The sequence below is a fragment of the Metopolophium dirhodum genome, chromosome 1 (assembly GCF_019925205.1).
Source record: "Metopolophium dirhodum isolate CAU chromosome 1, ASM1992520v1, whole genome shotgun sequence".
Classification (NCBI taxonomy): Eukaryota; Metazoa; Arthropoda; class Insecta; order Hemiptera; family Aphididae; genus Metopolophium; species Metopolophium dirhodum.
The window spans coordinates 44,814,321-44,842,088 of record NC_083560.1 but is presented as its reverse complement, the minus strand read 5'-3'; the positions used below and the strand labels follow the sequence as shown (position 1 = coordinate 44,842,088).

Below are 27,768 nucleotides of genomic sequence, written 5' to 3'. Positions count from 1 at the left end.
CACATTCATAATAAAAACATTTATTATTTACACAAAGTTGGTTTTTATTATCTTAACATAATTTAATATATTTCTAAATTTTAAATTAAAAACTATTTACGTACAATTATTAAAACATAGGTACTATTATAGTTTAAAATTTCAAAGAACGAATTCTTCATTTATTTTTTAGTGGGATATTTTATACTTACTGTATTTTCTGAATTAAATTTTTCTACGTTTAGTTGTATTCGAGACTATGCAGCAATCCTCAGCGAGTTGAGTGATTCACGTTTTTCAATAACGCTAACGTCTTGTACAGCTGTTATATTATTTTCAAATAGAAAAATACACGCTATGCTTAAAATGGGGTCATGGGTTTCAAATACGGTGACACAGCGGCGCCAGTGGGTTGAAGACTTCTAACACAGATAATAATATGTAGGTACAAATGGAACATTTTAAACTGTGAATATGCGAGGTTCAATGTTATAATCATAAAGATGTACGATAAGGAGAAATACGAAAAAATACCATTGTGTATCAGGACCCATTATACAGCTGTGTCTGTATATATAATTTTATTTTCGAAAATGATACAAATGAAAATAGAAATGCACCTGTCCCAGCGATTTTCCACCAAGATAAATGAAGTTTTATAATGGTATTTTCTACTTACGGGCTACGATGACATATCGGCACATCGATGGCTGACTCGTGCGCATGCGTTGTATTATGACCACCGCCGTGGAAAAAATAATATCGCCGGAAGTTTGTCCCTACTTATTATATTTATATACCTAACTGTGCATATTATTTATCAGTAGGTAGGTGATAGTAATATGAGTCATTCTAAAAATGATTCTAAAACCGAAAACTACTAAACGTTTGTTTCGTTTCGTCATTAACCATTTGAAGCCCTAAAAACGTATACGCCAGCCGTGGAAACTGTCTCCCTTTACTCCTCCCCCCCCCCCCCCCCCCAATCAGACACACACTGGATGGTAGTGTGGCGGGATACGCAGTGGCGATAAAATAATAATTTTGTACTTGTTGACGACGACGATGACGACGGCGACAACGACGGCGATGATGATGGACTGGCACTGATGGACTATAATATAATACTTGAATCATTTTTATAAATATGATGTATGTAGACGACCGTGCACAGATTATTCTATTGTATTATAGCGCCGTATAGATTTGTATATTATGTATGATGTGTAGCATAGGCGCAAATAGGTTCGTGCCTTTTTTTTCGGGGAGGTTGTTGAGTGGAGGGTATAGCCTGGTTTCATTTCAGTTATATTGATTATTTTCATATTGTCATGATCGTTTATCGTCCAACAATAGATCAGTGTTCACTATAGTCATCGAATATGTAGGAAAATCTCAAAAATGTATACCTAGGGTAAAACTAACCGTGGTTTCCGAAACAAGTTTTAGAAAAAACAAAATGAGATAAATAATTGTAGGTACAATAATATATCTACATTAAAATATCAAATTTTATAATTCATTGAAAATAAATATTCTCTCAACATATTTTTATACGATTATTACACATAGAAATTGTCTAAAATAATTGGTATTTAGACCCGTTGTAGGGGTGAGTTTATTTGTTGTAACTCATAACAGGGCTGGTAATGTATTCGCGGTTCCATCATTTTTAGATTCCTTTCGGCATCACAGTTTCCAATTATTTTTGCATTTCCTAATAAGAAAATAAATGTAGTATTGCAGTTACTGATAACATAAATACATAATCAATAATAATATACAATATAATAGGTATTATGTCGTATTAATTTTATAAAATAGTTATTGTAAAACGGTGTTGGTTGATTTTCCAGTGGTGGCAAAGCTTTCCACGGCCGTTTTCCATTTAAGGTAATGCTCGAACCCTCGTTGATTAAATTTCCTATTTGCGCCTATGATAGGTATCTACTATAGTAGGTATAGTATTGCTTGTTCGTAAGACTGTTATTACAGTAATATCATAATGTATCTATCTAATTATAGTTTTATTATTAATATTATTATTATTTATTATCTGATAAACGAGTCCGGACGGTGGCGATTATTCCATGGCGGAGGTGTATCATTTTAGCTCACATTAGGTGTATGTAATTCATGTTTCCCCATATACCGCGCGCTAATTTAATTAAAAAAACACATTTTATCGAATTAATAATAGATATACAGTTCAATAATGTTATTCGAAATCTATAAAAGAAAACGTAAACATTTATAATAATTTAAGTGCGATATCTGTAAATTTGCTCAGAATTGCCACCCTGCAGCCTACCTGGTAAGGCATAGTATTATCTCTTCCGGAAAACATTCTATGACCATACTTTGTACGAACCGGGTAGGTATGAAAAACTACTCCGGGAAAATGAGAGCGGTCATAATAATATTGTGATGAAACCTACGGGTCCACCTCCTATATAATAACGATAATATGTGCGTCTTCGATCTTGACGAATTTATTATGCTTTAAAAAAAATTAGCTTTGGTCATAACTCGTGCAGTATAAGTATAGGTACCAGCTACTTCTATTAGCACGAGGTATACGGGTGAAATTCGATAACTTGTAGGTACACCTCCCGATTTCGGGAGCGGCCACCGAGTCCGCGCACACGTTTATTACAGGCACATTACCGCGCCTTAAACCATAGGTATGTTATGATAATTATTAATATAGCGATTAGATCGGATACGGTACTTGTGTCCCATGTACGTATGCATTGTACTGTAGATATACCGACTATTATAGATATCGTATATTATTGTTCACGTATTTATTGTCATATTATTAGGTATACAGTCGAATGTGTAGTACCTATAGGTATAATATCTATTATATTCATTTTGTGGTATATAATTTACATTGACTAGGTATAGAGGCATACATTGTGTGTGCGATGACAATATGTTTACACTGCAGCATTATTTACGTATATTATTATGTATTACCCCATCCGCGTAGTGTGTGCTATACGACACGGTGCGATGGCACATTATTACTATTGTTTATTCACGATATTATTATTATTATTATTATATATTATGACGTTATATCATGGCGTATAATAGTACTGATATATTAGTATGCCGTATATACGCATATTATACATATTACATATATATATATATTATATAGTTTGGTATATTATGTGTAGTATAAGTAGGTAGTGTGCCGAGCACTTGGCATATTATATATATATATATAGGTATTGTTTACATATTATAGTATAAAATATATAATAATAATATTCTATTGTTACGTTATAATCGTCGCGGCCCGCCGATAACTCGTTGACTATCGATGTAGAAAGTCTATAATATAATATACAACGTGTATAGTGAACACCTAGCTATATTATATGCGTATGTACATTCTATTGGTTCTATATAATATTATATACGTAGACGTAGGTAATAATATAGTGTAACTGTTCACCGCACGGGCGCAACTATATATATAGGTAAGTACCCATAAGTATAATGGTGCAGGGTTGGGCGTCAAATTGTAAAAAAAAAACTCGATCAATCATCATCACCGTCTTTTTCGACGTCATCATCGTGTGTAAGCACGCGGTATTTTGAACTTTTCTAAAAAAACGTGTTACACGTTCGGACTTGGGGTCGTTATTATAGCCACCCTCATCCCTCTTATGTATAGTTGCGCCGTTGCTGTACATGGACGTAGACGTTTTTACGCGGTGTAGCTGTATGCGTATGTATACGCAATTATTTATATAATATTATATTATTAGTAGAGATATGGGATGTTGATGATCTAAAAAAAGTGTCTAAAATTATATTGAAAAAAATCATCAAACATTTGTGAAAACGAAAAAAAAAAAGCCTGGGAAGTCGCTCTGCTGTACAGCTGTGTAGGTGTCTACAGAAGTAGATTGTATAGGTACGAAGAACGATTTTGAGCGAAGACGGTTCAGTCAGCCCATGGTATTATTAAGTATATTTCTAATTTTATGATATTATTGCGATTAAAGTAATTTATTTTACCATCAGGCATTAGTACTACAGTAAGTTAAATTAAATGTTGCCAAAATAAATGCATTAATTTAAAATATTACTGTGTACAAATTATAATAATATAGGCACTTACTTTAAAAGTTTCATGTATAAATTAATAATATTTTCAATTACCAAAAAATTAATAAAATCGTTATTATTCGTTTAAATATCTAATTTCTATAACAAAAACACTTAGTTTATATATTGTTTAGATTTTTTGGCCCAACGAAAATGTTTTTATTGACATTTATAATAAAAGAAATTTCAAAATGTTCAAATTTCAAATTTCTATGATTAGCTCAAAACGAGTCATATGTAATCACTAATCATGTATCTACGGTTATTATTTTTTAAGTTACGCCAAAGAACAAAATCAATTTTTACATAAAACCGATTTTGCGTAAAAATCTAAATTTTTCCTTAACTTTTTGTTTGTTTTTCCTGACAGTTTTAAATTTTTCGACCCCTCCAAAGTACTAACAAGATAACCAAAAAAGATGCTGAAGTATAAAATTGAATCATTTTTACTGACTTAAAAGGTAATGACTGACACAAAAAAAAATAAAACACACATCCATTGTAAAATCAATATATTCATCGTTCCGCTCAGAATCTAAATTGACCAAATTTTTTTCAAGTTATTAAAAATGTTTTTATTTTTTAAATAAGACTGACAATAAAAAAATAACTCATTGGATTTTTATGATACAATAATAAATATAATATTCTAAAAGCATATAATATGTTTGTAAAATAGTATGTGTATATAGTGTGTACCTGCACGACTACCCGGCACATTTACCTTGTGGTAAATCTATTTAACTAATCACAAAAATAATCTTAATAATAATATTAAGTATAAAATAATAGAAATTGTTTTTAAAAATGTAGATACATTTCATTTGAAATGTACAATTAAATTAATGACTTACCTACAATGTAAAATAATTACAAAAAAATTACGCTAAAACAAAAAAAAATGTACTAAAAATGCAAAAGTTATCAACATCCTATCTCTATATACGTTTTAGTAAAAACTAAAGTATTTGTAAAAACTAGAACTTAGCAGCGGTATGATAAATATTATTACTATCGAGTTGGCCGTATTACCTATCTGTATATTGTTATTATATATTATATTATATTGTAATTTATATTATCATCCATATCCCATGTATAGATAGCGTAAAGCGTGCATAGCAAAGAATATATTATATACATATAGTGCCGACGAACGTATAGAACCTTTGTAATAATATAGCATCCTGCAGTAGGTACTCTATATATAGGCTCCCCGCTGCACTAGTATATAATATTATTTTAACATAATATATTGTTTATTAATGTCTTGTCATCCCATAATGTACCTGGGTAGGTTTATTGTGTTTCATTTTGATGTGCGTAATTAGTAATTAGTAATCACCAATTACTAATAATTACTACTATGAACGTCACCGGCACGCGAGCGCTCGTATGATGACGTTTTATATAATAATATTATAACAAACGCTTTTGACGCAGGCTGTAATATTATCATAACAGTAATATTAGACGTGATTAATCACGATTAGGTAGTTGAACGAAACAGATTCATTTCGATGACTGCAAATCTGCAATGATATTATAATATAATATTACGACTAGCCTGCTGCAGTCGTGAACAATATTAAATTGTATTATTATTATGCGCCGTAGTAAGCAGATATTATGGTATTTAATGTTAAATTATTATTTAGACGGTGGAAAACCATATTATTATATAATATTCGTAGACGTTAAGTAGATGATTTATTTTTCATGCGTGTGGTATAATTGTAACGATTCGTAGGCGGCGTAAATGACATACGACTATTATTTCACACATTTTTCCCGGCCAAATTCGCTGTCGTATTTATTTTCACTTACGTGTTATTTTTGACAGTACGACGACGAGGACGACGAGGAAGAGTTGTTGGAGCAGCAACAGCAGCAACAGACACAGCGACACAATTATGGAGTACAACCGGCGGCGCAGCAGGTGGCCACGGGGTCGGCAGCGGCGTCCGACAACGACAGCAGCGGCACGATCAGCGGAATGTTGGCCGACTTTAGCCGGTCCATAGGTAAACGCGTTTAAAATTCATCACTTGAATTTTTAAACGAAAACACTAGGCATGATTAACGACGGTGACACCCGATGAATTGGTGATTGAACCAACATACGCCATTCCACGTTATCATCAATAATAAATAATTTCCCATTTCCCATTTAACGTTTTGGAACGGACAAGGCAGAATTTTCCCTCACAAAAATACTTTTGCATTTTAATGATCAGGCCATAACATTAGGTACAACTTTCATGTACAAGCAGCTAGGGTTCTATAAGAAATACTACAAAATCGATATAAGGCTTTGAATATTTCAGACAGGGACTGGAACCTTTTGAATTTATCGGTATCGATTCTGGTACTGGATCCCTAAAAATAGAAAATAACTATTCCGCTTCGGTTCTGGCTTTTTTGATAAAACAATTAAAGGTTCCAAATAATTTCGGTACCAGTTCCAGATAATTAAGGTACCGAAAAAAATAAAAGTTTTAAATACCTATCCGGAATGCGGGTTCAATTAAAATTATGAGAAATATTAAAAAACTCATATGATCACACATAGTTTATACACAAAACAGTAATACCATTAAATTATGATAAAAAATACATTATTTTTATTTTTGAACCTAAAAAACCCTTTTTAGTTTAAAAAATCCTGTTCAGTCCCGGTTTATTAAAATAAAGGTTTCGGTTCTGATTCCAGTTCTTAATATTTTAAAGGTTACCGTTGCAGAACCGGTTTTTTTAGGTTAGGTTCCAATCGCTGATTTGAAATAAAGATATTATTACATTGCATAAATAGGTTTACTATTACATAGGTAGGTTAGATAATTAATGTTCATAAATTATTCCAAAGTTTATCCGACGTAATTTTAAATATTTTCTACTGCCGTTGAATGAAGAATGCATATTTCGATGAATTTAATTTATTATTAAATTAGTTTATTATCATCAACAATTTGGTGTCGGTAGAGTCAGTTTTCTAAACATTTTGTATATTCGGAAGGTATATTTTGAGCGAATAACTAAATTTTGGGTCATTAAGACGTTTTCATCCGTGGCAACTCATTTATAACTGACGATTTTAATTAAAATAACTTGCTAGAATATAATCTTTAAGCTACCAATTATTTCAAACGACGGCTGTATTTCATAACTTCTCTATATTTTAATATGCAAATAAAAGCGTTATCTGAAATCTTGGATATAATTTGGTACTTTTTTCTCAGTGCTAAATATTGCTACCACCTATCTGGCGAAAAGTAATTTACGTTTTTTTTTACGACACGCCATTTAACAAGGAATATCAAACACTAATAAATTAAATTATAACACAATATACCATTGAAATAATTATAATATACATTACAATAAGAATTCAGATGGCACTACCATTTAATAAATAAATTTATATAGGTCGGATAGTACTAGATCACGAACTCATGAATATCAAGTCAAGTGGATTGGGCGCGACGCGACCATTGAATGGCCTCCCAGCCCCAAGTTTAAATCCACTTGATATTCTTGTAAAATCAGTAATTTTAATTATTGCATTATTAAGCAAAAAAAAATAATAATATAATGTACGAAGAGTGACAGCGAAATAAATAGAATAAAACGTTCCTCTTCGCAATGTACCTGTATTGCTTACACATATTACGCCCTAATGAACATTCAATACTTCAATTTAAAAAAAAAATAAATAAAAATGCCGATCGAGATAGGTAGATACTAAGTAGGTATATTGCTGTGTATTTATTCGTCATTCAAAAAATGTACAACAAAAGGCAATGTCGGTATGCTTTTAGTTTATGGAATCAAACACTACTGAACCGATTTTTACGAAAATGTCAACGATTGTTCTCAAAGATATCAGAAACGTTTAGAGAATACCACGTTAGAAAATATACTGAGGGCAATATATCAGCCACGGGTGGATTTTCCGTCTCGGTCGGATTAGTTAACTACAGTAGCGGTTATACATGCTGTTCAAGGGGAGGGGGGGCAAAAATAAAACCAACCCTCTCCCTTATAGCATTTTTATATATTATATAGTATATACATACAATATAAAATATACACGTGGATTATAGGTATAAAATATAAAAATGTATAATAATGTTTATATATTAATATTATTAAGTTATTAACACACTTTAACATTAATGTTTAAAAAAAAAAAATATATAAATATACTGCATATTTTTAATGAAAATACTTATAAAGGAATATTATGAAAAGCACAAGCAAAGAAAATTAAGTAGGTACTTATTTTTCCATAATATACACAAATAATATTTTTAATTTTAGTAGAGTAAAGTAAACAAGAAAAGTAAATTTTTTAATCATTTGTATTGTATACCACTATACATTTAGTAAATATTAAACTAAATATAATACTATATACTAATATACCTTGAAATTTGAGTATTTTTTTTTTAATGTTTATTGAGCAATACCTAATACTCAAATGGCAAATGATTTATACATTACTTATAATAGGTACTTACTAGAAAAGCTTCGTTCTACACTTCTACTGAGTACTATATTAAAATATTATCCGAGATTAAAACGAAAAAATATTTAGCTATCAAATCATAAAATTCAAAAATTTGTCGATAGGTGTTGTTGGGTCAGCGATATACGAAATTAAAAAAGGAAAACCAAATCCCAAGGGGGGGGCAGTCCATCTTTCACCCCCCCCTTATTACCGCCACTGGTTAACTAAGCGAGGCACACCGATGCAGATTTGCTCGTGAATTTGCTGGTACCTACACTAAAACCGAAACACACAGATATAGGTAGAGCTGTATTTTATGTATGCTCATTTTTTCTGAAGTCAACTAGTAACTATATAACTTTACAACTTAACCACACGTACATATTATTATGTATCATTGATTTTTGGCCTTTGCCAAATGATCACATAACACGGATACCGTTCGTATATTTTTGTTTCTCCGTACTGAATTTTATTAATTTTTCAGCCAACATGAACGGCAGTGGATCGACGACGACAACGGCAACTCCGTTATACAACGGTAGTGACAAATTTGGTGAAAACAACAACAAATACGATTCCGTGCCAAGCGAAAACGCCCAAAAACAACAGTACCAACAACAGACGCAACAGCAACAGCAACAATACCAACAGCATGGGTTTGCCGACGGGTTTTCGACGCCCTCCGGTACAACGACGCAACTGCGACGCACCCAATCGATCATCAGTCAAAACCTGCGCGACCAACAGTACCAGCTGTACTGTACCGGTTCGTCGCCGCCGCTCCAGCAGCTACAGCCGGTACAGCAACATCAGTACGGCGACACTGCCGTCGCTCAACTGCAGCAGCAAACCGCCAACAACGCTTACGGACCGGCGGAAGACGGCGGCTTGTTGTACGGAACCGGTGGCGTCGGAACCGGACCGTCGAGCATCGTCGCGAGACAGGCGCAGCAACAGCAACAAACTATCGCCGCTGCGTCACAGCTGCGACAGCAACAGTACACGGCCGCCGGCATCGCCACTGCCAATAGTTTGCAGACCGAAACGAATTACTCGTCACCGATTGGCACCGGAAATGCGGCAGCGATGCAACAACAGTTGTTCTATAACAAACGAGGAGACAGCGGCGGCGCTCTGTTTAACTGCCAACAACAGACATATCAACAACAACAAGAAGTCTTGTACCAGCCTTATCAACCGGAATACGGCACATATCAGCAACAGCAACAGCAACCGCCACATCAGCAACCGCAACATCAGCAACAGCAACCACTCTCGTACAATCAAATGCAACAACAGCAACAGCCAAACCAGCAACAACCAAACCAGCAGCAGCAATACAATCAGTCACAACAACAACCACAACAGCAGTATCAACAGCCGCAGAACCAACAATACCAGTCGAGTCAACTGCAGCAGTATCAGAGGTTTCCGAATCAAGATCAACAGCAGCTGTCGTTGACTGTCGGCGATAATTGCCACCAATACAGCATCGAACAACAACTACAACAAAATAGGGTGGACATCAACTCTGGTCAGAACGTGTCTGCTTTAACACTTGGCGGAGTACCGGTTACTTCGGGTGGTATAAAATACGATGCGGCGGCGGCAGAACTTAGTTCCACTGCGTTTAGACCACTGCAGCATCAACAGGGTCAAGTAAGTAACTATAATATAGCTAATGTGTACAAATGTGCGTGGACTTTGTCGGCTGCATAAGTCGTACATTTACGATTATTTATCGGGGTCGGTGATAGATTGATGATATATTAATTCAGGCCACCCTCTTACACAATTATAATGTTTTTATAAGAAAAAATGTCATTACATGAATTTTAAAAAAAATTCAACTATTTAACACCCATCAGAGTTAAATTTATAGTAAAAATATTGTTTAGTAATTTTAAATTGCTTTTATTTGAATTCCTCGTAAATATTATGTAAACAAATATCATCAAAATATTATACAGTTATTGACTCAATTGTATTCAGATAATAATACATTTATTGTGTAGAAATATATTTTTAACAGTGCCTCCACAAACAATAGAATATATTGATAACGAGCTGATAACGAATCAGTGCATATTATGATAATTTGCGATTTAATTGAAACAGCAGACTAAGTCATCATATCCACCACGTATACATTATTTAATTAGCATTGATCCTTTTAAATCAACGTTCGTTGTGTTACAGCGTTGCGACAATCCGACGGCTATTGCACTGCAGCAGCAACAGCACTATATCAATGGCAACAATTACCAGCAGCAACAGCAACAGCAACTGCAGCAACAACAGCCACAGAATCAGTTACAGCAACAGCAGCAGCTGCAGAACAGTGCTTTAGCGCCGGTCAGTGGTACCAGTACGGCCAGAGTAACGGTACTACTAAACTCGTCTTCAGCCACAGCGGACCAGCAGCAGACAGGTGTCAAAGCTTTGACTGGTGGGTCGGCGGCGCTTAAATACCAGACGGTCGGACAGCAACAAATATCGTCGTCACAGGCATCGACTTTGCACCGTAAGTTGCACCAAATGATTGAGTTGTTAACCTCGGTGTTAAAAAAATTTTAGCTCCCTAAACTAAAAAAAAATTATTTAAGACTTTCCATTAACGGCGTTGTGACGTTCATAAAATACATTTAAATACGGTCGTAGGTCAAAACAGGTGCCCGTGTGGTAAACTGATAAATTGATAAGCTACCCACCCCATTTAGTCGTATAACAGTGGACACCTATATATTTATATGCTGCATTTATGGTAAACAGCGCTATAAAATTGTATAAAATAAAATTTAAATCGCTTTTAAATACTCTAATGTATAAAACCTACTATATAAAATAATGCATACTTAATGAGAACGTTTGAATAATAATATTATTCTTTTAAAACATTTAAAACTTTTTAAGCAAAGTTTGTAATATTTATTAACAATATACATTATACACTTATAATCCTCTTAACTTAAACTTTAATTAAAAAATGAGTTTAAAAGACGCGTCTTCGTTAATAACTTACAATACGATAAAACAGCGGTCCATAAAATAAACGATAAAATAACCGACAAATCGTCAAAATTAAAATGTCTGAACGAAAACAAAAGAAAAATATCTTCATTATCTACAAGATTAATTTCCACGGTTAATTTATTCTTTTGACAAATAATTAAGACTGGCGTAGTTACACTAACATTTATTGTCTTCGTCTTACTAGTGCGTAAAATCGTACGCTTAGAAGAACACGACGTAGCTCCATTAGTTTAAAAATTGGAGTCAATTGACTTCATATAAAATGTAAAGGTAAGATTATTATCCAAGCAATGACTTAGGATTTTAATTTTAAAATACTCATAACTCGCTTTAAAGTTAAAATATAAGAAAAATAATTTGATATCACCTAGATAATAATGCTACGTTTACATTTTATAAGAGGTTAATTCACTCTAATTTTTAAATTAGCGGAGCTACACGTGTTCTGCAGAGCGTAATATTATCTATGTTACGCACTGTAAACGGAGACGACAAAATGTCGGTGTAACGTCCTCTTCAACGACATCCTTCGAATCGGGAGATTCCGGCACAACAAATCGGTTTATAAACGTATTATTAGCCTTTAGAACACTTTATAATACCTATTAGATATAAATATAATATTACTCGTGTGTTGTCGACTTACCATAGTTATTAATTTACACAACCTTTGCGTGTGTTCTCTCAGCGACACCGCCGCAGCAAAACACGCCGGTCGGCACGCCCAGGGGCGCCCTGCTGATCAGTGGCGGGGGACTTGGGCTCAGAGATTTGACGGCATCGCCGTCGGACACGCTCAGCGAACCGGACTCGATGCGCTCTTCGTCGTTGAGGGGTAGCAACGGTCGGGACGGTCGACGTCGGTTGCCCGACTTACCCCCGCCAGACCTGGAGATGGCTGGGGTACAGTGGCCAGCGGCTGCAAACGCTAAGCGCCGCGAGCGCATGATGCGAGCCATGATGGATAAGTTCAAGTAAGTTTACGGTGTCGTCGTGCAGCTGCTAATACTCACCGAGCTATGTCTAAAATGTGTCTCCAATCATTTCTGTTTCGGCTAGAATAAGACATAAAAGGTGCAGGTCTAGAGTTGTACTCAACGATTGTGTGACATAATTCAGGATCATTGATCGAGCATGATCACCCCCTTGTTTCTTCTTCAATAACGAAATTATTCAAAATCTTGATTTTGTAATTTTTAAATATACCTACTCAAGACCATATTTTGAAATTCTTGAGATTTTTTTCATCTCGGCTGCGAACGCTAAGCGCCGCGAACGCATAATTCAAGCCATGATGGATAAGTTCAAGTAAGTTTACGGTGTCATCGTGTAGGTGTTAATACTCACCGAACGATGTCTAAAATCTTAAGAATTTAAAAATATGGTGTTTAAGTATTTTAAAAATTCCAAAAAATTTAATTTGAATATATTCATTATTAAAGGAAAAAATGGGGGTGAACATGATGGGTGAATATTAAATATTTATTATCCTGCAAGATAATGTTAACCCAAAATATTGCCGGGTGATAATATATACCGTAATTTATCCTTTGCTATGAATATTAAATATGTCTTCCTATTAATTTCAAATATTAATATCTTAACCGTAATCAATTTATAATTGACTTTAAATCATATCCGTTCTGAACTTCAATATTTATTGAAGGGTTACCGCATTGTTTGAATCAAACAAATTACACGTCTTGTTTTCTATAAAATATTTTTTGGAAATGTGATTTTGTATTTTAAACCTTAACATTTTTATTTTTATTTAATTTTTAATTTTTAAAAAGTAGAATAAAACAAGCTAAAGTCACACATTAAAGAATCATTACCATTTGTTAATTGTAATAAGGTGGATGTGATTTAAGTTATCAGGTAGACAAGTACACCCATTAGATATAAAGATGCATATACAGCACTTCATTGTAAAATAAACTATTCACTAATTAGGTATAAAAAAAACTGAAAAAAGAAGCAAAATAAAAAAAAAACGGAATAGTTAGTATAAAATCTTTAATCATATTATAATTGAATTTCTAATATTATGGCTGCTAATAAATACTTTAAATAAAATATATAATTTATTAACCATTGTATTGAAAACTTTAAATTAAATATATTATTTATTAACAGTTATAATTAAAAACTTAAGAATACTTTAAATTAAATTTTCCAAAAGTGTCGTCAGTGGGCGGCTTATCCTATCAAGCCTGTCTGTTATCCTTCTTCTTTAATGTAATTCTAGTTTATTGTTAGTCAAAATAAATATAGATTGTTTACATTTACTTTTATTTTAAATAAAAGTTTAAAAAAAAACTGTAAATTTATAAATTAAAGATAAATATTTGAACTGTTTTTAAAAAGCATTTATAATGTAAGGTAATATAGGGTTATATAGTGTAAAAATATAATTACATTGTTTTATAGATACTACTAAAGATAAGATAATATTTGAAAACATTAACTCAAATAATTTACATTTTTATTAATTTAACTTAATAATTATTATAGGAAGGTAATTGAGTTTTTTTTTATAGATAGTACAATTTTTAACTTGTATGTTATTAACATTTTAACGACATTATGTATTACCAATTCAACTTAAGTTCCAGGAAAATAATTTGAGTACAATTTTGGGCTGACATAAATTTAACTTTCCCCACACATATTGTTGCTGGTTGATGCATAAATAAAAATATAATGTAATGCATGTATAAGTATAAATTAGATTATTTTCATTTTTATAATTAAATATTTGTTTTGTCTCATACACAAAAGTATTTCCCTAAAAGAAACCCATAAGTTATATTATCTGCTTTTAATGTAAATAATGCAGTAACACTCCAGAATGAATATAATTTCAATGCAATCATAAATTATTTAATTAATTACATTAACAAAACTTTTATTAAAACTTTTATTCGTCTAATTTGCACAAAAACCGATGGATAGGATTAGCCTTTGTTCGTGATGTTAATACGGGTCCCGTATAATGTGCCAGTGTTAAGCCAATGTTGGTCTATACCTTAAACCTTTAGGCGACTACTTGTATGTCGTTTTCGGCCCGTGCTGAGAAATCTACGAGAGATACTAGCCAAACTTTGCTCACAATAAATAAGGCGTTCTCTATGCAAGTATTGAGTCAACGTTTTGGCTTCCAGTACAAGTTTTGCTTCACACATTTTTAATTGGGATGATACTTCACAGGTTATGCTACCTGACCTTGACTTGGATTTTGTAAAACATAAATTATTGAGTATGGGGACCCCGTACGATTGTAACAAATTTAAAAATTTCATTGATTTCAAACATGACGAAACATTTTATTGTTTGGTTACATTTTTAAACAGTTAAGTACCTACAGGTTACTATTATAAATCTATGAGCTTAAGCTTTCACATTTTGTTAAACAAATTTGAATTAAAAAACAAATGTTACAATGTTATTACAGACCACATGGAGAATCAATGTAACATACGTGTTTTTAAATTGCTCAACTAGTTAATTGTTTAAACCATTGTAACAATAAATAATAAAACAAAAATGCATCAACTAAACGTAGATCACACAATTATAAACAATACCTATACATAGCAGTTTACTTTTAACTTTATAATAAAGTAAAATAAGATGCATTTAAATTCCAATAACTATTTATGTGATATATCACATCAAACTGGGAAGGTGACTTATTGGGATTTATAACTTGAATTATAAATAATCATGATATCACTTACTTAAAAACTCTTGTGACATAAACATAAACACTAATACTTATTGGATAGAGATAATGTTGTTTATTTTATCTTACAACTGTTGTCTGTCGTTTGATCAACTGTTAATATTTTATCAACATATTTTATTTTTTTTTTGAAAATAAGTAGCCAACAAACATTCAAACATTTAAAAAAATATTTACTAGACAGAGCTTTCACAAAAAGCCAAATTTAAAGTGTCCCTTATTAGCTTATTTTCATATAATATATCATAAAATATATTAGATAAATAGTTAAAATGCAGTTGTTGGGTAAGAAACAATGAATGGAAAAACAGAGGTACAGATGTAGGTACATACAACCTAAATAAAAGTCTCAGTGTTTATTTTTAATAAAAATGGACCGGATTTAAATGCAATCAACGCACGTTCTTCTGAGTGTTATATAAAATTGCATTCCTAGTAAACAATTAGTCGTATACATCGAAAAGTTTAAAAATGTAATATTGCAATCTTAATGTTTTTATAGATTTTTTTAAATTGTCCTCTAATTGGTAAAACGTTTTTCAATTTATTTGTAAAATGTTCTAGATACAATGCATAACCAGTGCAGAACTAGGGAATTTAAAATGTAAATGCACTTAAATCATCAAGTAATATGCACATACGTATGCACCAAATAATATCAAAATAGTGATTAAACATACGTATATTTAAAATTAAAAAAAATACATTAATGTACATTCTACAAAATTAGGTAAATTAGAAATAATTAAAAAAAAGTAAAATATTTGATCATATTATATCATATTATATTATAACCTAAGGTTTGTTTTTCGAACTTAATTTATTTATCTTCCCTGTCCTTCTAAAAATAAATACCAAGTAAATAAAATGGTCAAATGTAATCAATGGAAAAAAAAAATACTGAAAATACTGAAAATGAGAATATTTAAATAGAAGTTTTTGACAAAATCGATTTTGTTTTTTTTTTTTGTTGTCATTTCAAAATAAACAACCGTAGGTACTTATATGGATCAAATATTTAAATATTTGCTAGACATGATATAAATTTAAAAATATTTGGGCTCTATTTATGTTATTTATAGACTTTTGACATTTTTGAATTACATTAGTTTTATCGATTTATATTCATACACTTTTTTTTCAAAGCCAAAATACTTAAAAATTTAATACATGGGCCGGTTCTTCATACATTGTTTATGTACATCAATAAAAAAATATCGAAAAGTATTTGTCACAATTGTTTAAGATATTGAAGCTTATGAAGTTTAAATGTTGACGAAAATCGTCAAAATTGTGAATGTTCGTAAATTATTTTGAATTTAAACATTCAAAAGAAATTAATTTTTACATCTATTTTTTCATCTTTTCAATTTATATTTGTTGCAAGATCCCTCATAAATGTTATTATTATTATAGAATTAAATAAAAATGATAGCCACTATATGTTTTTGGACTTTTGGTTCTATACTAAAAGTAAATGTGCTATATTATTATTTATTTGATATAATAATATGAAAATCATGATAAACGGAATAGACGGATACAAGAAATCAACGTATGATGTATTTATAATAAACTGTCAACTTACTGGACACTCATAATATTATCTAATATTTTTTATTATATCTAATTTCTAGGCCATTCTCTTCATCACGGAACGTCGCGAACGTGGATGCTTTGACCACGGTATATGGTTACGGTGGCAACAAATTTGCGTCTAATCGACCCGGCAGTATGAGTGAAACCAATTTGCTGAAGTATCGTCCTCAGAAAGATGGCGGTGCGACATCCACAGTGCGACCAGAATCGGCGCTTGGTCTTTTGCAAGGTACGTACCTATAGTGTTGTACTGATGGGTTTTTCAGAACCAAAGTAACCACGAAAAAAATTTTAATTTCCACGGTGCCCAAAAAATATGGAAAAAAAATGTTGGCCTAACGTGTAGGATATAATATTAGGTATACTGATTGGACGATTGCAGCTTTTTGTTTTACTCAACGGAACTGTTTTTTTAAACTATGCACTGTTATATGATAATAATATTAAAATAATTCGTCGGGTATAAATTATGGCAATGCGGCGCATTGTACCTATTGTGTCGATATAAATGATGAGAGATAAGCGCCGATATATTGTTTAGCATATTGTATTGATATTTGACGTATTTATTGTAATAGCGTATAAATTACAATATATTCTGTAACGTTATCTAGTTTCAGCTTTCCATATTAAAATTAAAATAAATTATACAAAATGTATAAATAAATAACATAATTTAACTTTTAATAATACAAGTGAAATAATATGTAGGTACCTACCTATAACTAATTAAAATTTAAACATTTTAAAAAGTTAAAATATAAGTACATCAACGCTACTAATAATACATTTTTATTTGCATTATAATAAATATTTAAACAATATTATTCAAATCAGCTTTATAATAAATTAATGTGAGATATTTTAAAAAATAATGGACATTTTCAAATTTGGAAACAATGATGAATTATTTTATTTGAAAAACAGAGAAAAGCTCAATTAAATATTAAATAGGGGTTTTATTTTAATTGGTGCTTTAAATAATTATCATTATACAGAGTAAAGTTTTATGGTTTTAGTTTTGGGATCCTCTTTAAATCTGATTAAGTTAGAGATTATTATTTAGTCAATCATTTAGTCCATTTATACACAATTTAAATGTAAGCTGTATTGACCTTATCGATTGACCTTCAAATTGTCAACCAAAATAAATACATTTGAACAAGAATTATTTTTGTTATAAAAGATACTTTAGACGTCATGTCAAAGTATTCTATGATGCATGTCATTGTTTTTTTTTAATCTGAGATAACTTATGCTGCATAGAAAAGCGCAGATAAATATAATGTTTAATTCAACTAAAACATTCTAAACAGATACTACAACATATTATATTATATTGAGCCACATTTATATTAAATGTGTTGTCGTTATAGAAGGGTGATACTAAGCCTGTAACCTATAGATTTTTGCACACAAAAACTAGTCTTTTTTCTGAGACCTTGACATTGATGTCTTGTATTACCCTGAAATACAATAATAATACAATTATTTATCATGGAAATAAAAATCTTATTTTCAAAATATGTAATGATGTATAACTATTGAGTTGGAGTTAAAATGTAATATTTTGATAAATGATAGTTAGTGTAATAATACAATCAATAAAACAAAAAGGCTTAAGATACACGAATATGATATTAATATGTTTCTGATATTATTATATTTAATATAATATTACAGATTTAAAATATTAAAAAATACTCGTTATGTATAAAATATAAATATAATTAAATTAACAGAACAGTGACTGCTCCAGTAAATGAACAGCACCAGTGACTGAACACACCAACATTTTCTTTTAAATAAAATCAGAAGTAAACTACTATGGTAAATGGTATCAATATTTAAAGAATATTCTGATGTCGGTCTTATTGTAATTTCATGATATTCGATTTGATATCAATTGATTGAGAATATTTATCATTTACCTCCATTTACTATCATCAGCGTTGCCACTAAATTGTTTTATTTTTTAAAAGTTGGGTGCACAGAAAGAAACGTTAAAACATCTTCAACTCAAGGCGAGATACTTAAAGTTATATTTATTTTATTCATCATATACTTATAATGCCATTGATTTATTAATTAATTAACCTAAAGCATTTTTTAATCTGTTTGTTCATTTATTCGGAATTTTGTTCATTCACTAGGGAAAATTGATTTATATTCATATTAAAACAGTTTTTTAACCGTGTCTATGGATTCTCTTCAAATTTTTGTAATTTTAAAATATAAGATGACATACCATATAATGTATAAATAAAAATGTGGGTAAGTGGATGTCGCTCTGCTGTACAGTAGGTTACAAGTGGGTTACTGTAATGGATGGTGTTAAATTTGAATTCAATGATTTAATATCATTGTATAAGAAAAACGATTCTAAGCGAAAACGGTCAGTCAGCCTATGATTTTACCAAGTATATTTGATGATATTATTGTAAATAAAGTAATTTATATATAACCTATTTACGTGGAGCTTTGTTTTCAATTTTCAATCCTTAGCTATAAAAGTTGAACATTTTGAAAATTTTTGACTAAAAAATAATTATTAAATTATAAATTTGATAAATGTTGTCAAAATTTGAACTTTAAATGCTTATAAAAAAAAATGTGCCTATGTATTTTTAATATTTTTCAAGTGCTATTAGAACAATATATCAGGAACCTTATATATTACATTTTCACGCTTTTTTACCCAACAAATAACATTTTATTGATATTTATAGAAAAAAAAAAACTAAAAAAATTGAAAACTGACAATGTCCGTAAACAGCTCAAAAATTGTCAAATTATTTTCAAAATTTTATCGTGTATAGAAAATGCTAATATAAACATTCAGTGAAATTTTCAAGTACCTACAGTCATAGGTTTTTTAATTACAACAAAATAAGAAAATCGTTCCATGAGATATCGAGTGAATATCAAATGTTGTAAAAATATGAATTTCAAACGCTCATAAAAATTTAATTTGATTTTCTTGTATAAGATTTTATTTCTTAGATTTAAAAAGAAAAATTTTTATGAATTCTCAACTCAAAATAATTTGCTAATTTTCGTGATTTTTCCGTATTTTGTCAATATTTGAACTTTAAATGCTTATAAATAAAAACTGTTTTAATTTTTTTCATCTGATTTTTAAACGATAACCTAGGAGCCTTCTATTAATTTTTCAAGCTTTTTTACCCTACAGATAAAATTTTATTGATATTTATAGAAAAAAAAAACTAAAAAAAATGAAAACTGAAAATGTCGGTAAACAGCTCAAAATAGGTCAAAATATTTGGAAAATGTTATGGTGTATAGAAAATGCTATTATAAACATTTAGTCAAAATTGCATGTACCTACAGTCATTTGTTTTAGAGTTGCACCAAAAACCAAAATCGATTTTCTCGAAAACAGATTTTGCGTAAAAATTCCCGTTTTTCCTTAATTTTTCTTTTGTTTTTCACGTCGCGTTTGAAAACTACTGAGACATTTTTACTTTTGACCCCCCAAAGTACCAACTAGATTCACTTTCCTATCAGAAAAGTTACTGTTGAAGAAAATCCAAGCACTTTTACTGTCCTAAAAAGTGATGACAGACAAAAAAAAAAAAACACACATCATTGTAAAATCAATACACTGATCGCTTCGCTCAGAATCTAAAATTGAACTTGATGATACTAAAAGCTATTAGGATAGAAATATTTACTTGTCTAAAAAACCTTAGGTGTTCATTTACCCTATTATATTTTTAATGGATACATATTATTAGGTAGGTATATTATTAAGTCGGTTGAAAATGAATTGTAGAATAAATCTATAATTTATAATTATAAAGTAGTTATTAGTTCCGTAATTAGTAATTTATAGTTACGTTTCCTATATTATGGAGATAAAAAAATTGAGGGTGAGAATTCCATAACATTTTTGACATTTTTGTTGAATTAAATAATTAGTTGTACCGATTTTAAAATGTAGTTGTTTCATTAATTTTAGGCGATTATAATATTATAATATATAGATTCGTACAGATATTTTTATTTAATATCTTGAATATATATCTAGGTATGTAAAGGTAAATAGTGCCTAATAAAATTATGGACAGTTAATAAAAAAGTAAATGTAATGAGTAAACTATTTTTGTTGTCAGAGCGAGAATATAAAAAATCAATATAGGTAGTTAGACTAATAATTAGGATAATATATTAATATGGTATAACTAATGAGGTGATTCAATATTTTACCTGATAAATGTGAAGAAGTGTTATCTGTTATTGCTATACCTATGCAGGTATATGAATACAAAAATAATTTAAGCATTTCCAAATTTTTGTAACACTTTGTATTGTAATTGGTCTCTATACGCGTATATCTCCATTATCATTACACTAATTGAGAAATGTGACTAAATTATTTCTTTGTAATAAAAAAAAATAACTACCTATATACTATATAGGTAATATAAACAATAGAGATAATATAAGGTAATATAAACAACTAACCATCACTTCACGGTGAACGCCAGATAAAACATAATATTTGAACATTTTAATTCGTTTATAGTTAAAAAAGATCGCAACTAAAAATATATAAGTCGGTAACAAACTTGATCAGTTTTGTGTACCTTCATTAAAATAATCAAATATTAGTTTATTTTTTTAACAATATAATTAAGTTGAAAACGTAGAAAATCCTGTCCGGAAACTATGTTGTTTATTAATTAAAGTGTTTTTGACAAGGGAATACAATTTCTTACTTACACATTTAGGAAACAATCTTGGTATTATTCAAAATTTTGATGTCGGGCGATAAATTATACCTACTAAAGTTATTAGTTAATAATATATGACTAACTACTTAATTTTTATTTTTCGTCTTACGTATGGGATAGATGAAATTAATTATATGTTTTGCTACATCAGGGTACAAATCGATGGTCTGCAAAGATCTGTTAAATACAAATTTTAAAACCAGCGTTAAGCTGATTCCTAGCTCATAATATAAAAATTAAAATGCAAAGATCCTATCAGTTCTAGATGAGGTTTTTTTTAGTCTTCGAATGTATCGCGGTTTTACAAGAGGGTACTTTGCACTTGCGCGCAGTCATTCCCCTTCCAGATACGTGCGTAAATTTGGCCCCACCAACCACCATGTTATGATAATTACACCGAAGTTATACCAATATTTTGCAACTAATTGGCAACTTTAGGCAAGCGATATAAACAAATGTTCAACCCTATATTTTTGGCTTGGTTGCCAAACCAAAATTGGTGGGACCAAATTCACGCAGCCCCACCACCTTGTCCTATATCAACCTCGAATCTTTTTCATAATTTAGCAACTAATTTGCAATTTTAGACAACCTTTGGGAAAAAATTTGCAACCTCGTGGTTACGCCGGAATTGAGTTCCTAAGTTGCACCTAATTTTGCACCCCCAATTTAACCTATCGACATCATACCAGTGCCAATATTTTGCAACTGATTTGCAACATCACCAATTCTCCGCAAAACATTATTTCCCGGCGGTATTCACTATCACAGGAGTTTTTTTTTAAATTTTTATTTCAACTAACATTATAAATTATTTTGAGTTGTTTATGATACCTAATTAATAAAAATTAATAAAAACAAAACAATTAATAACATTTTTAACTTCTTCACGCACGTCTTCCAGATGAGGTTTTAAAATTACTTAATTTATTATAGATTTATAGACTCCCACATAAACTATTATCACTACTATTATTTACTTTCATATTTCATAGAAACACGTAGACCAAGGTATATTGGGAATTTTTCTGAGTCAACAATGTTTCTAAAATATTTTTGGGATATAATTATGTTGTTGCAGACGATATTATACCCGACTTATTTTACGTAAATTGAATAATAATCCGTTAAACACAAGGACGATACGTATTTACTATATATTATATATATGTGTGTATGATTTGAGATTTTAATTAAATATCATTATCTGTATAAAGTATAATAATAATATATACACGACGATAATGGTACAATTTTACTGTGCTGACTTTAATTAAATCGCCGTCAAGGCGACTATGGTGGCGGCGGGAGGTGTTGTGAATATGGGGTAAAACAACTATATACTTACCTAACTTTATATGTGTACAGAAGCCAGCCGTGGAGTCTGTATCAGGATATAGGGGTGGCGATACCCTCGTCGAGTTACACCCGATTTCCACCACCACCCACACACTCTACCCACCGTTCGAAGCGGGCCGCGTAACTGTAACGGGAATATATTATAATATACATAGGTATTGTGTAACGAGATGGTGAGACTGAGAGTATAAGCAGGTATCGGTTATACGGGGTGTTACATTTAACGTAAGACACTCGTTTTTTTCGAAAAACACTAATGTTTTCAAAACAATTTATTTTACATAATTTTAAGTCGTTCCGAAATAAAAATTTTTGGAAAAAAACCTGATGATTTTTACTATATTATTTTACCGTTAAAATGTTTTTATATTTTTTCTCCTTTGACAGTAAACACTTTTAATTTCGTTCAATTAAATTTCATTCAACTTCAACGTTAAATACTTATAACCAACCAATAGCTTTCGAATTAGGTTACTAATCAGTTTTAAGTATTAATTCAAACGAAATATACAATTTAAAACATTTTTTGTTCGAAACGCTTGACGTGTTCTAATTGTTTTTTGGAGGTCACACATTTCTATGGAGTTCGGATTACTTATAGAAATTCAAACTATTTGTTCGAGTTTATGTGGTTTTTTTTAAAACTTTAGGTTCGACACCTTAAGTTTGGTTGGATTTTTCGAATTCCGGGCAGTTCCGCCGACCTCTAATATCGAATTAGGTACCTCCACTATTATTTTGTTTGCTACTATAATATGAACTAGCAACAACAAATTAGAAAACTAATTGCGATAAAAATAGCAATAATTTCGTTTTTTAACTCGTTAAGGTATTTTCAAAAACTCGTTTTTTTTGAAATAACGATAGTGCGTGGCGTGTTAAACGGATCATCCGGTATATGTGTGCGTGTGCTGCGTGCCACGAGGTATTGTACAGCTTGTGCGTAAACGCGCCGACGACAGAGATTTACAACAATTCGCGCGGTCGCAGTGTACACACCGCTGCACGTGCACGCGGCGGCGGTCGCGGCGTGACCGTGGAGGTCAAACTGCGACGAACGACGAAGACGCGGCGGCGGCGGCGGCGGCATCGAGGCGACGGGTCAAAAGGTCCCGCGGCGGTGGCGGTGGTATTGATCATCGGCGGCGGGAAGCGCGCGAGCGGCGGCGGTATCATCACTGTCGTCGTCGTCGTCGTCGTCATGATCGCCGCCGCCGCCGCCTCCGTCGCAAAGCTATCGCGGCGGACCACGACCGAAGTCGCAATGTTCGCATTACCGTTATAATATATTATTATATACATTATCGTACGATATATTATTATTATGTGTGTACACACACACACACATAGGTACGACAATATACGGCGGAAAGCGATAAACGGGTGGCGTGCGTGTGCGCCGTGGCGTGTGTGCGGGTCTTTGGGTCTGTGGGTCGGTGGGTGGTTGTGCGTGTTATTACGTGCTGGTGGCGCGGCGTACGCTATAGGCACGCAAGCGCGAGCGTCAGGCGCCTATACACATATATATATATATAATATACCTATGCACTAGAGCGCGTATATACAATAATAATATAATGTTATAACCACCCCGCGGGATATTTGCGAATAACAAAATCGTTAGCCGCGCGCATCGCGTTCGTCCGTGTGAACTAGTGACCGCCGCCGCCGCGCCGTGACTATAGTGCCGCTGCTTCCGTCGCTGCAACACCGCGTCGCGCTCGCGTGCCACTGCCGCTGCCTCGTCGTGCCCACCGTCGTCTCGTCATAGTCTATTATTGTTGTTGTTGTTGTTGTTACCGTTGTTGCTGTTGTTGTCGTTGTTGTTGCCGATTACGGCGTATATCGCGAGGTCACTCGTACGAGACGTGTACCGGGAAACGTTTTGCGGCCCACCGAGCGTGTGTGTTTTTCCGAAGCCGACACAGCCGCCACCGCATAGCGTACATATCGATACCACATGCCCGTGGCCGTAGCGGGCGGCGGCCGCACCGCCGCCGCCGGACCGGCATCACACGAGGCGTCCAATCGCTGCGGCGTTCATCTGGCGCGCCGGGCTGGCCGAGTGGCCGTGCCGACGACGTCGCGGTGCCATTGTTGCGGCGGTCGTCGCGGCCCGAGGCCCCGTCGCGGTTGAGCGGCCGGCGCGCGACCGTCGTCCACGGCGGTTGGCATCGCGGCGACCACGATGATGCATTACGCCGACAGGTCCGCGCCGCCGCCGCACTACTCCGCGGCCGCCGCGAAGCTGCACCAGCTGCAGAACCAGAACCATCGGCACGGCGGGCCGCCCGCCAGTTTCGGATTGTATGGTACGTAGCAGCACGGGAGCTCTGCTGAAGCGCCATCGTCGTCGTGGCCCCTCTACGGCCTGGGCCCACCACCATACCGTCCTGGTTAAAATGGGCCTGTCCCGTTTTCGTACCTACCCTTGTCCCGACAAATTTCGGACGGGCTTCTGCTCGTCCCGTTTTAATAAGTGTACAAATATCCATACAGTTTTACATACCTAGGTACCTGTTAAATTATTGAATGTCAAAGCCAACGTTAGTAGAGGCGAGCATTACCCTGCACTTTCGAAATCAAAAATTGAAACCCTGCAGCAACCAAAATATTGTACTAAATAAAACACACAGTACTGCAGGGTCGAAATTTTAAATTGTTTAAAACAAATGGATCCGGGTGTTGGGGTAACGTTACTACAGCACCCATTGGATGAGATTAAATTTACAACAATTTTGAGGGCTGTACAAAATCGTGCAAATATTAAAGTTCTGTTTACCTGATTACATGCAATACTAATAGGCCTTTTTGGGCTTTAAAGAATACCTATGCTTACATTTATATTTATGTTTAAAGACAGTTAAAATTACTCGAATATAAAAAATAATCGGATAAACTATATGGGTTATTCTGAACTTACAATTTGTTATGTCAGAGACAACGCATGCTGGTTTGACATGCTACAAATATATATTTATATTTTATAATACACAATTTAATGCTATAGTAAGCAAAAACTGAATCTATATTCCTACCTTATATTAAAGCCCCGACCCCTTAAAAATGGGTCTAACCCACCTCCCTTTCCACCCCCTCTATATCACCTCATAGTCGTTTACGACGATGGCGATATTTTGAGGCAAGCAATATAAATATATTCTGGTGCTGCTCTACGTCAGCGTATCGATATCATAAAAAATTAACAATTTATATCTAGGTACTGCTGAATAAAATAAATTGTATTGAAGGGCTACAACCGCGGTATTTGACTTGATCGACTTACATTTTGGTACAATAATATTGTAGGTACAGTGTATTATGTAACTACCGCTCGCGGTAAGGTTTATAATATGGTTACATTATGTTTCTGTTGCGTGTGTTTCCAAAACTATTTTTCTTACAACCGCCAGCTAACGCTTATCTGGTAAGAGAATTGTAAAGCGGCATTGCGGAAACGATTGTACGACGACAATGCCAAGACTCGAGTTTAAAAAGTAAGAGGATGCAGAGATGGATTTGTAAACAAAGATTTGTTTGTGCCATGCGTATGACGTGGTGTTGCAGTTGTTGTTTCGTTGTTAGAATAGTAGTTGTTGTTGTTGTCGTCGTCAACACCATTAGAATATTGTTACCGACATACCATACATGGTAATGATGTACCGTCGAAACACTCGAACACTTTTGTGTCAGTTATTGAACTTGGGGGCCCCTTAAACAATTTTTTAAGTAGTTATTAAGGTATTTACCGACGTTTATTAAAAAAAAAAACAAATTCATTATAAAGTATGATAGGCATATGAAATGTAAAATAAATCTTTAGCTGTTCAAATAATTACTTCACGGCACGATCATTGTTATTGTGTGAGTGTTATGCACTTAGGCCCCCATTGCGGCTCTGCACCGGTGAACGGTTTCACTGTTAAAACCATATTGTATTAAAATTGTAATATTTGTATATTGACAAGGTTGCTGCAAAAGTAAAAAAATTCTAAATACCCACGGTATCATAATATCATCATACAAAATGTATGAAGGATCCTATAGTCAGTGGCGTAATCGTGGTGAGAGGGGAAAGTGGTCCCTAAAATGTTTGTTGGTATATTTCCACTCCAAATATTATGCTAACAGTAGAAATCTTTAAATCTCCTAAAATAAAGAATGGACGCAATACATTTAACATACATAATATCATCTATTTTATAAGATAAAAATATTTTTGTCCTTAAATAATTGCAATTAAGTACCTACCTACCTACATTCATTTCACGTTTCTCTTGCTGTATAATATTATAATATTAACGTTTGTCAACGGTATCGCATTATCTGGGTCACAAAAACAACCCAATAATATTATTTCATGAATTATATGATTGCTGGGGATTATCATGACATTATTTTTTTACAACAAGTTATAACACTTTTTTTTTAATAAACTCTTATTTACTTACTATAATTTAACGATACAATATTTTGGGTATTTACGATTTGTTCCTAAGCGATAAAATGAGTCCTGACTGGTATACGTTTGTGCCATATTGCCGTTTGTGATACTCCTTGATATCCATCGTCTTATCGAAGGCCACGACTATACCTCAAAGTTAGATTTGCACCGTCGTCGGTTAATCCGGCACTGTAACCGTCATAAATTCATA

At 32.7% G+C, this 27,768-nt stretch overlaps 1 protein-coding gene across 4 annotated transcripts in view; it reads left to right on the top strand.

Annotated features, from left to right (window-relative positions):
- The window catches only part of LOC132937233 (transcription factor SPT20 homolog), a 133,509-nt gene that overhangs the window by 79,386 nt on the left and 26,355 nt on the right, over positions 1 to 27,768 (top strand). For all 4 annotated transcript variants that reach the window (XM_061004049.1, XM_061004051.1, XM_061004050.1 and 1 more), the window contains 5 exons: positions 5,951 to 6,131; positions 9,105 to 10,279; positions 10,820 to 11,144; positions 12,342 to 12,627; positions 17,036 to 17,226. In XM_061004049.1, the coding sequence (XP_060860032.1) occupies positions 5,951 to 6,131; positions 9,105 to 10,279; positions 10,820 to 11,144; positions 12,342 to 12,627; positions 17,036 to 17,226 (2,158 nt within the window). The remainder of the gene's footprint in view (positions 1 to 5,950; positions 6,132 to 9,104; positions 10,280 to 10,819; positions 11,145 to 12,341; positions 12,628 to 17,035; positions 17,227 to 27,768) is intronic.